The sequence below is a fragment of the Pseudonaja textilis genome, chromosome 2 (assembly GCF_049901715.1).
Source record: "Pseudonaja textilis isolate UNSWEBS1 chromosome 2, rPseTex1.2, whole genome shotgun sequence".
NCBI lineage: Eukaryota > Metazoa > Chordata > Lepidosauria > Squamata > Elapidae > Pseudonaja > Pseudonaja textilis.
In genome coordinates this window covers 213,649,821-213,662,799 of record NC_141991.1, presented here as the reverse complement: position 1 = coordinate 213,662,799, position 12,979 = coordinate 213,649,821, and the positions used below count along the sequence as shown (strand labels likewise).

General features: G+C 35.0%; 1 protein-coding gene and 1 long non-coding RNA gene across 2 annotated transcripts in view; both read right to left on the bottom strand.

Annotated features, from left to right (window-relative positions):
* The window catches only part of LOC148127357 (uncharacterized), an 826,567-nt gene that overhangs the window by 243,053 nt on the left and 570,535 nt on the right, over positions 1-12,979 (bottom strand). The gene's annotated exons all lie outside the window — the stretch shown is intronic.
* The window catches only part of LOC113445087 (uncharacterized), a 56,603-nt gene continuing 51,706 nt past the window's right edge, over positions 8,083-12,979 (bottom strand). The window contains exon 12 of the mRNA XM_026714090.2: positions 8,083-8,508. Coding sequence (XP_026569875.2) covers positions 8,433-8,508 — 76 coding nt within the window. The 3' untranslated portion in view covers positions 8,083-8,432. The remainder of the gene's footprint in view (positions 8,509-12,979) is intronic.

Below are 12,979 nucleotides of genomic sequence, written 5' to 3'. Positions count from 1 at the left end.
TAATCCTGACCATCTGGGAGGAATTGATTGATGGACTAAAGTTATCAGACACCATGAAGGAAAGCAAGCTTATTTCGCCAAAGTTCAGGATAACTAGGGGAGGAAATGCTGAGAAGTCAGTATGGCCTTTGGACTTAAGGAATACAGATTTTAATCGGGTAGAGCAGAGATTGGAAATGGGGGGCAGCATATGATATTTTTAAGCAAAGGATGTGCTCAAAATCATGAAGGTATTCAAGTTGAATATAATTGAGAGATCCTGAAAAATGAGATGCTGAAAGTATAAATTATTCCCATGAAAAGGAAATATAAGAAGAAAAGTTAATAGGCTGGTAAGGACAGAAAGAGACCACCCAGCTGCCAAGTAGACCAAATTTGAAAGCCAAAGACATACAAGCTAATTATAAGGCTATAGTAACATAATATTGAAAGTTTTCCCATCTCTACTTTTATCTTCATGAAAACTAGAGAGGGTCACACCTAAGGCACTTTCTCAAATTACATTTCTGCCCTGGATTCAGATGTCTTTTATCAGATTGTTGCCTCATTTGCAGCTCTTCCTTCTGTTCTTCACGGTTATTCTGTCTCCCCATTACTATAGTCACTGATAAGTCTGAGAAGTAAAAAGGTGATGTACAGTATAAGAAATGGAAAGAGGAGCTCATAACTGAACTGGTAGTTTTTAAAATCCAGAATGAGAGAAAGTTAGTGAGGAATGCAAAATGGGTTTATATAAAAAAACAGGAAAAGTTAAAAGACAATTGGCCAGCTGAATGGGAAAGATTCGTCCAGCTTCTGTCCTCCCTGTAAGGTCCTGCTTCTGGATAGGATAAATCAAATACATCGACACAAGATTAAAAACACTGCATGGCAAATATAAAAGAGGGAAAGGTGCTTTTCTCAGATATGGTTATAGCTTTGCTGGCTGAAGAATTCTGGGAGTTGAAGTCCACAAGTCTTAACGTTGCCAAGGTTGTTTGACTCCGCACTGCTCCCTGGATGTGTCTGGCTGTGCATCTGAATGCCCCGTCTATCCCGGGCTAAACAAATCCACATTAAACACTACTTTTCTGACTTGCTTTTCTAGTCTATGTGGGAAGCCTTTTTTTTATCCTATTAGAGTACTATTTTAAAAATGACAAGGGCAAACAGCAGTACATTGTGAATTCTGTAGCTATTGCTCCAAAGCCTTTTTGGTCTTTAATAGTGAACAATCAGACTAAATCAGAGTGAGATCTAAGAAAATGATTAAATAATTACTAAGGAGGAACTAAAAGAGGCAATTAGCAAACAAAAAAATAATAAAACCCCCGGAATAGACAGATTACCAGTAGAAATATATAAAATATTAGGTGAAATATTCGATCCAATTGTCTTAGAAATTTACAATGATGTTCTTACACAGGCAAAGCTACCAATGTCGTGGAGAAAAGCATACATTACATTAATACTGAAGAAGGGTGCAGATACTACTAATATAAAAAACTATAGACCAATTACTTTATTGAACGCCCACTACAAAATATTTATGAACATAATGGCCAATAGATTGAAAAAAATATTGAATAGAAACATACATCCAGACCATAATGGCTTCTTACCAACAAGGTAAATAAAGTATAACATAAGGATAGTACTAGACATCTTGGAGTACTATGAGGCACATCTAGAAAAACAGATCGCATTAGTTTTTCTTGATGCTCAAAAAGCTTTCGATAAAGTAAATTGGCAATTCATGATGCAGCAAGTAAAGAAGATGAATTTTGGGAATAAATCTGAAAAAAATGTTAGGGTCAATCTACACAAATCAAAAAACACATATAATAGTTAATGGAGAAATTACAAATTCTTTTGAGATAGGAAAAGGAATCAGGCAGGGATGTCCACTTTCACTTCTGCTCTTTATCATGACACTCATATCATTTCTTATCATGAAATTTTGTTAAGAAGAATTAGACTGAACTCGGAAATAAAAGGAATAAGAGTTTAACAAGAACAATACAAGGTCCAAGCTTTCATAGATGACCTTGCATTCTTCATAGAAGAATCAATAGAAACAGGATCAAAGTTAATTAAAGAGGTAGAGGTATATGGAGAAGTGGCAGGTTTAACCATTAATAAAGACAAAACCAAAATGATAACAAAAAACTTAATAGAGAATCAAAAAAAGAAATTAGTAGAAGTAATGGGGTACAAATTGTTAAAAAAATTAAATATTTTGGAATTTGGCTCACAGCAAGATGTTCAACCATAAAAGAATACAATTATGTAAAATCGGTGCAAGAAATAAAAAGGGATGTAGAAAAATGGTGGGAAATACAATTATCAATGCTAGGGAGAATCACGACCATCAAAATGAACATCTTGCCAAGACTACTATTTCTTTTTCAAACTATCCAAGTAAAACTGGTCAGAAAAAAGGGTAAAAATAAAACTAAGCGCACTACAAGACTTGGATTCCCTGCCTGGGAATTATACCATAAAGCAGCAGCATTAATGTGGATTAAAGAATGGACCAATCTGAGAAACAAAAGAATCCTAATTCTAGAAGGGGCATGACTTGCAGGCGGGGTGGCATGCCTTCATGTGGAACCCTGGAAATAAGACCTATTCCTACTTTAATAGATATGTAATTCAAAATTCACTAATGAAGATTTGGAAGGAGATTAAACAGACATTATATGAAGATTCCAGGGTGGGTATCCATCATGGAGAATCCATCATCCACCCCAGCCCTTTAGAATCTGGAAGAAAGATTAGATATTATGATGTTTTAAACTCCCAAGGAACACTAAAGAACTTAGAGAGCAAGACATAAAAATAGAGTGGTGGCCATATTTGCAACTCAAAATGAGGTACAAAAAAGATATAGAAGAATTTGGAATTGAGGTAAAGCTGAATCAGATAAAATATTAGAGGGGACAGACAAAAAATTAATCTCCAAAAAATATAATTACTTATTAGAATTCAAAATGGTGAAAGAGATAGTTAAGGGCTCAATGATTGCATGGGCAAGGAATGTAGGGCACAATATCAACCTGGAAGATTGGGAAAAAATCTGGAAGCAAAATTATAAAATAACAAAATTGGTGGTCTATAAAGAAAATCAATACAAAATGTGTTATAGGTGGTACCTGGCACCCTCAAGGTTGGCTAACATGTACCCAAATCTAAGTCCACTTTGTTGGAAATGCAAGCAAATGAGGGTACCTTCTTCCATGCTTGGTGGCTTTGCCCTAAAAGTAAAAAATACTGGAAAAAAATTAAACTTTGGATAAAAGAAATAACAAATATTCAACCAGAATTCAAGGCTGAAATATTTTTATTGGGAATGATAAAAGGTGATTATGCAAAAGAAATGAACTATTTAATTTTTCATATAATTATGGCAGCAAGAATTGCATTGGCACAATGCTGGAAGGGTGACCAAATGTCAACAAACAATTTGATAATTCGGAAGGTCCTTGACTGCACTGAAATGGACGTACTTATCCAAAACTAAAAGACGAGGTACACTCAAAATATAGTGCAGTTTGGGCAAAATGGTACAATTGGATTAAGGATAAAAACCAGGGAATAAAAAGATAAGGAATGGAAAAAATAAAGTGGTCAGACTAAGAGTAGTTACCAGAAACAGAAAATGAATATTAGAAAAATTGTTTTTGAAAAAAGAATATACTGTCTAATTGATTAGAGACATATGTTTTATGTAATTCATTGTGTTTTACACATCGATTTCGTTTGCAAAAAAATGTCTTGTACTATACATTGTACATATTTTTTTAATCTTTAATAAAGTTTATTATAAAATTTTAAAAAGGATCTCCTTGTTGCATTTATTTTCTACTTGCATTTTTACATGCTTTCGAACTGCTAGGTTGTCAGAAGCTGGGACAAGTAACCGGAGCTCACTCTGTTACGTGGTGCTAGGGATTCAAACTGCTGAACTGCCGATCTTTCTGATCGACAAGCTCAGCATCTTAGCCACTCTATGTGTATATTAAACATATTTTGCCCACATTTTACTTTCTAGAAACCAATTCAGTTTCTTTATTTTGTGAAACATTTCATGTAATTTTCTGAATGAGAATCAGTAGGGCAATTGGTCACATAAATGTAATGTTGAAGACTCATTTAAAACAACTGGATAATTATCCAAAAACCCATCAGAAATGATAATTTAGGACTTGGAATAACTTAGTCTGTACAGCTGTTGTTTTAAAATAGTTTTACCTTTTTCAATAAAATAAAAGTACAGGGGAGTTAAGGGGATGAGCAAAGGAATACACTTTTTTTTTTCTTATCATGCCTTTTGTTAACTAGAGAGGAAGGACGAACAAATACATATGTAGAATAGTGAAATCCATTCCAAGATATTTAGATACTGGAAGAGTTAAAAGAATGATCGGGTACATGGACACTCAAAATGCAAAATCAGGTGCTGAGAAGCCAATCAAGAGTGGAACTTCTCCTCTTTGGGGTATGCTTTTAAATGGAGAGGGATCAGCCCTGTACATCTGTCTTTTGTCTTTATTCCTATGAGACCAGTGGTGGGATTCAGCCAGTTTGCACCACTTCAGGAGAACCTGTTGTTAAGTTTCTGAGCAGTTTGGTGAATTGATTGTTTGAAGAAATCATTAGGGCAGAGAACCGGTTGTTAAATTATTTGAATCCCACCACTGTATGAGACCTCAAGCCCAGGGAGGGCTGAAAACCACATCAGAAAAGAAGCCTTAACCCATAGAAATCTGGATTAGAGATAACAGAATTATGTACAAGAGATTAAGAACAGTATTGGATAATGCAGAATAGATTCAATTTTACTGTAGCAATGCTCCACAATGGGGTTTTTGTTTTTTTTCTCTCTCTATGTTATGGGAAATCTTGGGCTGAGGGAAGAGCAGACTAAGATCAATCTCCTCAGAAGTCATTGCTCTTCCCTTTTGCCACTCTTCCCTTTTTCTTTTTCTTTCCTTCCAATATTCTCCTACTTCTGGGATTTGTCTTATATAATAAAGATTCTGAATTATTGTTGAATCAGTAATGCTTATTTCAGTAAGGGGGCACACTTAAGCACAAGTTTTCCCTTCTGGTAAAGCTACTTATGAGAAGAGGGTTTGGTTTGAATTCTCCTGGCAGGGGGCTCTGTCTAAGGAAAAGTAAGGGGTAGCAGCAATACTGTGAGTTGGCTTTTCCCAGAAGTTTTGTGGAATGCATGGTGGGATTATGGATGAAGAGATTAGAGACCCTTTCAGGGAATCAGCAATCCCCATCAACGACATTCCATTCTCACATACTGTATGCATATGTTCCATTACAACACTATCCTAGAAGTTTTTATTGAGTGGTAAGCTATTATATCATCAATAGTTTTTTCTCCCTAGCATTTGTGTTTAAGAGTGGAGCTTGAGGACTCCTTCATGTTCTGATAATCAGAGAATGTCCTTCTAATCATTTTTAAATGGCATATCTTTATGTCGTCTTTGTGTCATAGCTGAGGCGATTTGATTACATATTTCCAGTATTAAAGTAGTATTTTCCACCTGCCACAATTCTTCTGTAGACACAATCTGTGAGGAAGTGATGGCTGAGGTGGTCAAAAGCTGGGTAGATGGCCAGTTTTGGCTCCTATGGGCATGTTCCTCCTATGCCATCCTTAGGCACTCTTTTCCAGGACTTCCATTTGCAGTAAGAGTTGAAAGGCTCAGACTGGGCTATTTTCTCATTATATTTCAGGTCTCTGACTGAGATGAACAGCTCAGTGAAATTTGAAAATATGGTGTCTAATCAGTCAGTTCTCTGCTCACGTTTCTCTTGCCATTCCCTCCTGCTTCTGGCAGCTGGAATATTCTTTCTTGCTTTACTGTGAGGTCCCCAAATTCAATACATTTAATAAAGCCTGATGCGTAGTTTACACATGCCCTTTATCAAATCAATTGAAAAATGCTCATTCCACATGTTTTACAAGATATCTTTTGATATACAGCAGAAAATTGCCTATTAATTGCTTTAAAGACACCTTTAAAATAAGGCTGGAAACACCGACTGTTTACACCTTTAATCTTCAGTGTAAGAAAGTAAAGTTGTATCTTTATAAACTGTAAGAATTTAAAATAAACAGCAGAAAGGATGAGGAGGTTTGGGATATAGAAAGTTTAAATGAATTAAGAGCTCAGAAAACCTTGGAATATTGAACTCTGAGTGTTAAGACTTTGAAATTAATTTTAAATAATCAATTCTTTCTTATGGGAAAGAAAAATGTTTTTAACAGGACAAGCTATTTATAATGGCATGCAGAAATTTTTTTTTGAGGAACTGCATTATGATTTTGAATCAATAATATCAGCTGTGTTATGTCTTCTTGAAAACAGTCTGTTCCTAGAAGATGTTACAGAAAAAGATGTACAATGAAGTCCAGTTAAAAGCAATGTGAATAAGAATTTGAACAAGGATTTGCCATTAGACATTAAAAAAATGGATGAGGAATTAAGAATTAAGGAAATATAATGATAATCCCATAGAACAATCAGAATAATTTCCTTTGCTGGACCTACAAAAGTTTTTAAAATATTGAAGAAATTCAAAATGAATCATCAATCATCTGAATGGATTAAAGAGCAAAATGGGTTTATGTCAAAGGAACATAAAGTTGATTAATTTAATCAGGGTTAAAATGGGGACATATTCTGAGTGGTTCTTTTTGGATTTTCTGACATCTGGACTGGAAAAATGCTCTGTATTAGATTTGTTTTCAGTTAACATGGTTTTTCCCCCTATAGTTACTTTATGAATCCTAATCTGATAACATTTAAATTGGCTTTATAGCTGTCCTTTAAGCTGGGGAATTTTTGTGAGCTTGTTCTTTTTAAAGGAGAAATTATCCTTCTTGTCAATTTTAATGTTCATACTAGAATATTGGAACTACCTATGCCTTCTAAATGTGGATTTGCTTATAATTAGGAGTTGAGATACGGAATGTTCATTACAATGGGACATATTTTATTTGATGTGGTTCTCTTTTGACCTTTTGATATCTGGATTGGAAAAATGTTATGTATTGGTTTTTTAAAACTTTTTCTTACAGTTACTTTATGTATTTTAACCTGACAGGATTTAAACTGACTTTGTACTTAATTGTCTTTCCACTTAATGTAATAGATCTTTGTCAGATCATTCCCTTTAAAAGAGAATTGTCATGTTAAACTTTAGTCTTTTGTTCACACTAGGATCTCTGGACCACTTTATGCCTTTTAAATGTGTTTATAGCTAAATTAAATTAAAATGTGCAATGTTTAATTTTATATATGTGAACTAATGTTATTTTAGCACTCTTTGGGGGCTTTTTGCTGATATAGGATTGAAGCAGATGTTACTCATTGGATTTGCATTCTGTTAAGAGATGACTTATGGGTGAAGAACTTTATATCTATTACGTAAGAGAAGGTGAAGAGATAGTGAAATTGTTTATGCTTGTGATGAGGTGGAAATTTGCTTTCTTAACTTTTTCACCTCTTTTTAATTTTCCTCTTTTGTATTTGCTTTCTTGCACATTTCTATTTTTTTCTTTTAGTTTGTAGTATCTTTTACTGTTACAGCCTGGAGAAGATAGGGGCTGAAAGAAAGAACTGACAATTGAGCTATCTTCTACTCAAGCAACCCTTGGATACATCCCCAAACATTAAAACTATCCTTTATGATTTCATCAGAATTTGGAGGAAACTGTGAAGAGAGCATACCATCCCACTACTGTGAGAAACATCAAATGTTACAAGTAACAAGAGATACGTATAATTAAGTCAGCAGCACTGCATGAGCACAAAATTACATGCTGCTATTTATAACTACTATTGTCCCATGAACACACTAAAAACTCTAGGGGGCTAGTGGAAATGAGCAATATTATTCAGGAAAATTTCATTTTAATCTCCCTAAAAGGAAATGACAACTCCTCCAAGGAGAAACTAGCAAGCCTCCTCAGAGAATTACGTTCTTAACAGTGAAAACCAGAGTATAACAAGTTGTATATGAATGATACAGACACTCAGTGGATTGTCTCAAATAATGAAAGAGAAGATGTTGAAATAAATAAAGGAACATCCGAGTCTTTAATTCATTATACTTCAAAAAAACAAAAAAAAAACAAATAGAGGATTTGTTACTCATGGGATACCAGGACACAATCAAAAATTTATGCCAGCAGCTGCGTTCATGTTCTGAAAATTCATAACAAAAGCCTGTGCCAGTAGTTGTACAGAAGCCTCAGTTTTCCTTTCACGTTGTACTTCTTATAGCAAGGGTCCCCAAAGTTGGCAACTTTAAGACTTCGTGGACTTCCAGAATTCTTCAGCCAGCATAGCTGGCTGTGGAATTCTGGAAGTTAAAGTCTACAAATCTTAAAGTTGCCAAGTTTGGAGACCTCTGTCTTATAGCAGTCAATGCATGAAGTCTTCTGGGACTTTGTTCCAAGGGAGCCATTTACTGACTGAAGCTTGCAAGGCACTGATCCACCTGGAAAAAAGGACAAGCCAAAGCTGATAATTAAATGCATGGACTTTTATCTAACTGCAAATTAAAACACATGTAATTACAACATAGTAAATGAGATCTCAAACATACCTTTTTTAAAAAAAACCTGTATCATCAAGAACAGAGGTTCACAATCGTGGCAACTTTAATATGTGTGGACTTCAGTTCCCCAGCCAGGGATTCTGGGAGTCGGAGTCTATACATTTGAAGTTGCTAGGATTGGAATTCTTGATCTAGAATTTCAAAATGCATCATATCCATTTGTTACCACCACACTTCATTCTTTGGATCAGTTTACAGAAAGTAGCTAACCTTTGCAAAGATTGCACAGGTTGCAATATTTTTACTTACTGCAGATATCTGCCTTACCTTGAAAATATATAAGCATTAATATATTTGAGGCAAGAGATGAAAAAATCATCCTGCTCTTTCACAGATCTGGCTCTACCTTAGCTTGCTTAAATGATTATTCACTTGACTAAATACTTTTTAAAAAGAAAATCATCTGAGTTGATGGGTTGAATCCAGATTAAGTCAAGCTTAGTATAAACCCATTTAAATCCACAATATGTAAATTATTTTAATTGGGTCTATGCCAAGTAAATATGGTTAAAGCTGGATTCAGTTGACTGTGTGAAAGACTTCTCAAGGGTATAGCTATCTATATTACAAGACACACATCCCTTTTAAATACTAATATATCTTTAGGTTTATTATGCCAACTTTTGCTATCACAATCACTCCAAAATCCCTAATAAAAGTCTACTAGCATTGATTCAAGGGAACTGAAATCTAACACTTGTGGAGGGATATGACAGTGAACGTGTAAACAAGCTAAATACATTACTAACATGGGCAGCATCCTACCCACACGCTTTTATCTTTCTTGGTGACTTCAATCTACCTTATATTGACTGGACCCTAAAGAATGTACAACTGAACGCATACATGCAACCTTCTACAATGCTGTTACAAATCTGGGACTGGAACAACTAGTAACCAACAACACTAGACTAAACAACTGCCTCGATCTCATCTTCTGCAATAGTTTGAATTTAATTTACAGAATACAAACTAAAGAACCCTTTTCCAGCAGTGACCACAATATGATTGACTTTTGTCTCAACATACGCCCACACAAAAATCATCACAATGACGTAATCCCCAATTATAACTTCAAAAAAGGCAACTATGATCTTATAGACAACAATCTCTCATCCCTTGATTGGCAATCTCTATTCACTGGATGCAATACTGTTGAAGACAAATTACAACATATTTTTACTTGAAGTCAAAAGAGTCATCAAACTATATGTACCAACAACAACTCCCAAAACAAAACAAAGAAACAGATTACCCATAACAATAAGGAAACTTCAATCCAAAAAGAGATCACTTCAATCCAAAAAGAGATCACAAAAACAAATCTGATCACTTTGCCAATTTCAAAAGCTGGTACAAAAATTTATGCCACCAGATAAAGACTGAATGCACCAATTATCATATTAAACAAGAGGAAAACCTTCTATGCACCAATTCCACCTGCGCTTTTTACAATTTTGTAAACAACAAACTAAAAGACTCAAGGTCCATCCCACCCCTGATAGGACCTAATGGTAAAGACTGCAACGATGACACCATTAAAGCCAGCATCTTTAACACATTATTCAGCTCAGTATTTGTAAACAGCAATGGATCATGCCCAGTATTTCCTATTCGAACCACAGACAACTACAATGATCTAATACATATCGATTTTACAGAAGACAATGTTGAAAAAGCACTACGCAATCTAAAACCATCTCTATCTATTGGACCGGACGGAATATGTGCCTACTTCTTAAAAAAGCTATCCACTGCCATAGCAGAACCTCTAAGCATAATCTTTGAAAAATCCTTCAGGACCAGCTCCTTGCCTAACCTATGGTCACAAGCCACGGTCATCCCCATCTTCAAAAGGGAAGACCCCAGCCTAGTTGAAAATTACAGACCAATCTCCTTATGCTGCATCACCTGTAAAGTCATGGAATCAATTATTAACCAATCCATTATCCTCCACTTAGAGACAAACAACCTACTCTCCAATAAACAATTTGGTTTCAGGAAAAAACTATCCTGTAATCTGCAACTCTTACACTGCAAAAACATATGGACTACACAACTCGATCAGGGCAAAGCAATAGATGCAATCTACATAGACTTCTGTAAAGCCTTTGATTCAGTGGTACACGTCAAACTACTCCTAAAACTAAAATCTTATGGTATCTCTGGACAACTGCATAAATGGATAGAAGCATTCCTGTCAAACAGACAACAAATGGTCAAAATTGGGAGTGTCCTATCAAATTCTGTACCTGTCAATAGTGATGTCCCCCAAGGCAGTGTTCTAGGACCAACTCTCTTCATACTCTACATAAATGACTTCTGTGATCATATTAAGAGCAGCTGTGTTCTTTTCGCTGATGATGTAAAGCTGTTCAATAACACAGACCATACTGCTACCCTTCAAAAAGATATTCACTATGTATCAGAATGGTCAAACAAATGGCAACTTCAAATCTCAACAAATAAATGCTCTGTCTTACATATTGCCCCCCCAAAAATCAGAAAATAAAATACAAGCTGAATAGTCAAGATCTTGTTGATGATCCAAGCTCTGTAAAGGACCTTGGAATACTCCTCTCTAATGATCTAAGTGCTACAGCTCACTGTAACTACATAGCCAAAAAGGCATTGTTAACCTAATCCTATGTAGCTTTTTCTCTGGTAATATCACACTACTAACTAGAGCATACAAAACATTTGCTAGACCAATACTAGAATACAGCTCATCAGTCTGGAACCCACATTACGTATCTGATATTAGCACAGTTGAGAAAGTCCAGAAATATTTCACAGGAAGAGTTCTCCACTCCTCTACTCATTGTAGAATACCTTATGCCACCCGACTTGAAATTCTAGACCTAGAAAACCTTGAATTACGCCGTCTTCGGTCTGATCTAAGTATGGTATATAAAATCATACATTGCAATGTCCTACCTGTCAATGAATACTTCAGCTTCAACCATAACAACACAAGAGCACACAATGGATACAAACTCAAGGTTAACTGCACCAAACTTGATTGCAGGAAATACGACTTCAGCAACAGAGTGGTCAATATCTGGAATACTCTACCTGACTCTGTGGTTTCTTCCCCAAACTCCAAAAACTTTAACCTTAGATTGTCTACTATTGACCTCACCCCTTTCCTAAGAGGTCTGTAGGGGGCATGCATAAGCACACCAACGTGCCTACCGTCCCTGTCCTATTGTTTCTTTTATTTTTCTTATATGTACCCATTTCATGTATTCATAACTATGTTTTTACTTATACCTATTATCTTGTAAGCGATTGACAAATCAAAATAAATAAAATACCAAGTCTACTCTATGCAGGATAATCTATGAAAGCATAAAGGGGCAAAATAATATTTTGGGGTGCAGTGAACAGAGGAATATTACAAAGTGGGCTTGGTTTTGTTATAGTTTGGCTAAGTTTTCATGACTCCGATTCAAACAGGACATAGTATACTTCTGTCCTTTCTGTCATTTCTGAGTATATATAAGAGAAAAAGAAATTTGGGTCACATTGTCACTTAGATCTAAGGTTGTCCAGCTTGGCTTAAGAATTTCTCCAGGAAAACAGTTCATAATCAGTTTATTAATCTTTAATACCTTGTAGGATCTTTGTTTTGAAGAACGGATCTAATCATTTGCAGATCTCCTAGCATTTCTATGAATGTATCCTAGACTACTTAATATTTGAAAGGCATTTTTGTTTTGTCCGCCACAAAGAGCTTACATTTCTTCATTTGTTCTTGGACTTGGTCCAAGGTTACCATTTACCCAGGCAGAACTTTGAAGGAAGACTGTGCTGTGAAACTATTAAATTACATTTTGTCAGCAGATTTGATTGCACTCTCTTAGTGCTTCTACTTGATTTTTCAATGTTAAATATTAGATTAAGGTACATGGATAATGGTAACTCAATTAGTGCTTTTGCATACAGTAACTTGCTGAATTTATTTGCAATTGGATATTACATAAGATACTTATTTGCATTGCATTAAGAGTACATGAAGGGTACTCCTAATATTTTTTTATACACATGTAAATTTATATAGAGAGAAAGATATTTAAAACCTCTTTCATATAAATACATAAAATCTGTCAGTTGTGGATAATGCTTCTATTTGATGAAGTGAGTTGCAGCCCATGAAAACTACAAAAATTTTTTAAAAACCAACATTATTTATTTTCGTATAAGTATGAATATTCATATTTTTATTTGAAAACAGTTAGAGCTTCTTTTTAAATAACTAGGCTTTTCCATTATTTATCCTTGCCTCCATATTTGTAAGAGAGATAGATTAATAGTATTCATACTTTGAGAGCCAATTTGGTTTAGTAGT